Source organism: Temnothorax curvispinosus, unplaced genomic scaffold (genome assembly GCF_003070985.1).
Source record: "Temnothorax curvispinosus isolate PA1 unplaced genomic scaffold, ASM307098v1 QBEX01004769.1, whole genome shotgun sequence".
Classification (NCBI taxonomy): domain Eukaryota; kingdom Metazoa; phylum Arthropoda; class Insecta; order Hymenoptera; family Formicidae; genus Temnothorax; species Temnothorax curvispinosus.
In genome coordinates, this window is record NW_020214549.1 from 1,842 (window position 1) to 3,010 (window position 1,169).

The 1,169-nt window shown below is 44.0% G+C and overlaps 1 protein-coding gene across 1 annotated transcript; it reads right to left on the bottom strand.

Annotated features, from left to right (window-relative positions):
- Positions 1 to 246: 246 nt before the first annotated feature.
- On the bottom strand, positions 247 to 1,004 carry LOC112453930. The gene is made up of 2 exons (XM_025014975.1): positions 702 to 1,004; positions 247 to 507 (listed from the first exon to the last, which is right to left on the bottom strand). Exons 1-2 carry the CDS (start codon positions 1,002 to 1,004, stop codon positions 247 to 249), a joined length of 564 nt encoding a protein of 187 aa, XP_024870743.1.
- Between the last annotated feature and the right edge of the window lie 165 nt (positions 1,005 to 1,169).

Genomic DNA, 1,169 nt, shown 5'->3' on the forward strand with positions numbered 1-1,169 from the left:
GTATGTATTGGGTTGGCAAATAAGTTCGTTCGGTTTTTTCCATTCAAAACCAGTCAAAAAACCGAACGAACTTATTTGCCAACCCAATATGTATGTAATGTAACGTATGTATATTAATGGAAAGATATTAATAAAGATATTGTACATATATTTAATATTTAATATTTTTTATTAAATACTTTATATGTATTACATATTTCAAAATACTGTACATGTATCATTTTTATATTAAGAATAAAATACAGTTTAAATAACATTGTCCTTGTGTATCCAAGAGTTGTGCGGTCCATCGAATCCCAGCCATTTCACGTAAACCTCGTCGCCCCTCCTGCGCAATATTTTCTCCACGAAATACACGTCCGGATAAGTCGCGCGATGCAACTCGTGTTCGTAGAACGCTCCAGCGACGGATTTTCCACGATAGTCCTCGAGTAGGTAAGTTACGGGATTGGTATGCTGCACTTTAACGATCTTAAACACCTTGGTGGTCCAATCCGGCGTGTAACCCTTCTCGAAAATTGTCTCTGACGCGTACCGAGTCGCCCGTTTTGAACTTTGCCGGGCCCGCAATCTTTATCGCGCTGTACACCGTAGCCAAGAGTCTTTCGGCGATTGCGGGGGTAACGTCGACGGGTCGCATGCCGATCGTTCGATGTTTGCGCGCGGTGTAATCCGACACAAGTCGCAATAACGCGTCGAACCACTTGTAATTTTCGTTGAGCGTAAAAATCTTTCACATGTTGTTTTTTAACGTGCGATTGAATCGCTCGACGACCGATGCCTTTTTTCACGAGACGTTCCACGTCGGTGTTGTAAAATTCCTTCCCCATGTCGGTTTGTAGGTTACTAGAGCACCTCTCGCTATCTCGAATTATCTCAGCAATAGCGTCAGCTGTCTCGTTGCCGCCTTTACCCTTGAGCGGCACGGCCCAGGCGTGCTTGCTCAACACATCGATGACGGTGAGTATGTGGTAGCCTTCGTTGAAACGCGAGTACGGATGCATCTCTACGATGTCAGCCTGCCACAGGTCGTCGTACCCTCGCACTATAACTGTCTGCGGGGAAAAATTCTTCTCGCCGGTGCGTGCAATTCGTCCACCAACCGTCGCTTTTCGATATTTTTATGGGATAATATAAAATGCTCAGTTATTTTTTATTTTGCTCAGTTA

Excerpts from the sequence above, each read along its gene's own strand:
- LOC112453930 (XM_025014975.1), bottom strand. The coding sequence starts at position 1,004 with ATGCATCCGTACTCGCGTTTCAACGAAGGCTACCACATACTCACCGTC. Across the intron at positions 508-701 it reads CTCAACGAAAATTACAAGTG|GGTTACACGCCGGATTGGAC; the intron begins GTTCGACGCGTT and ends ATTTTCGAGAAG.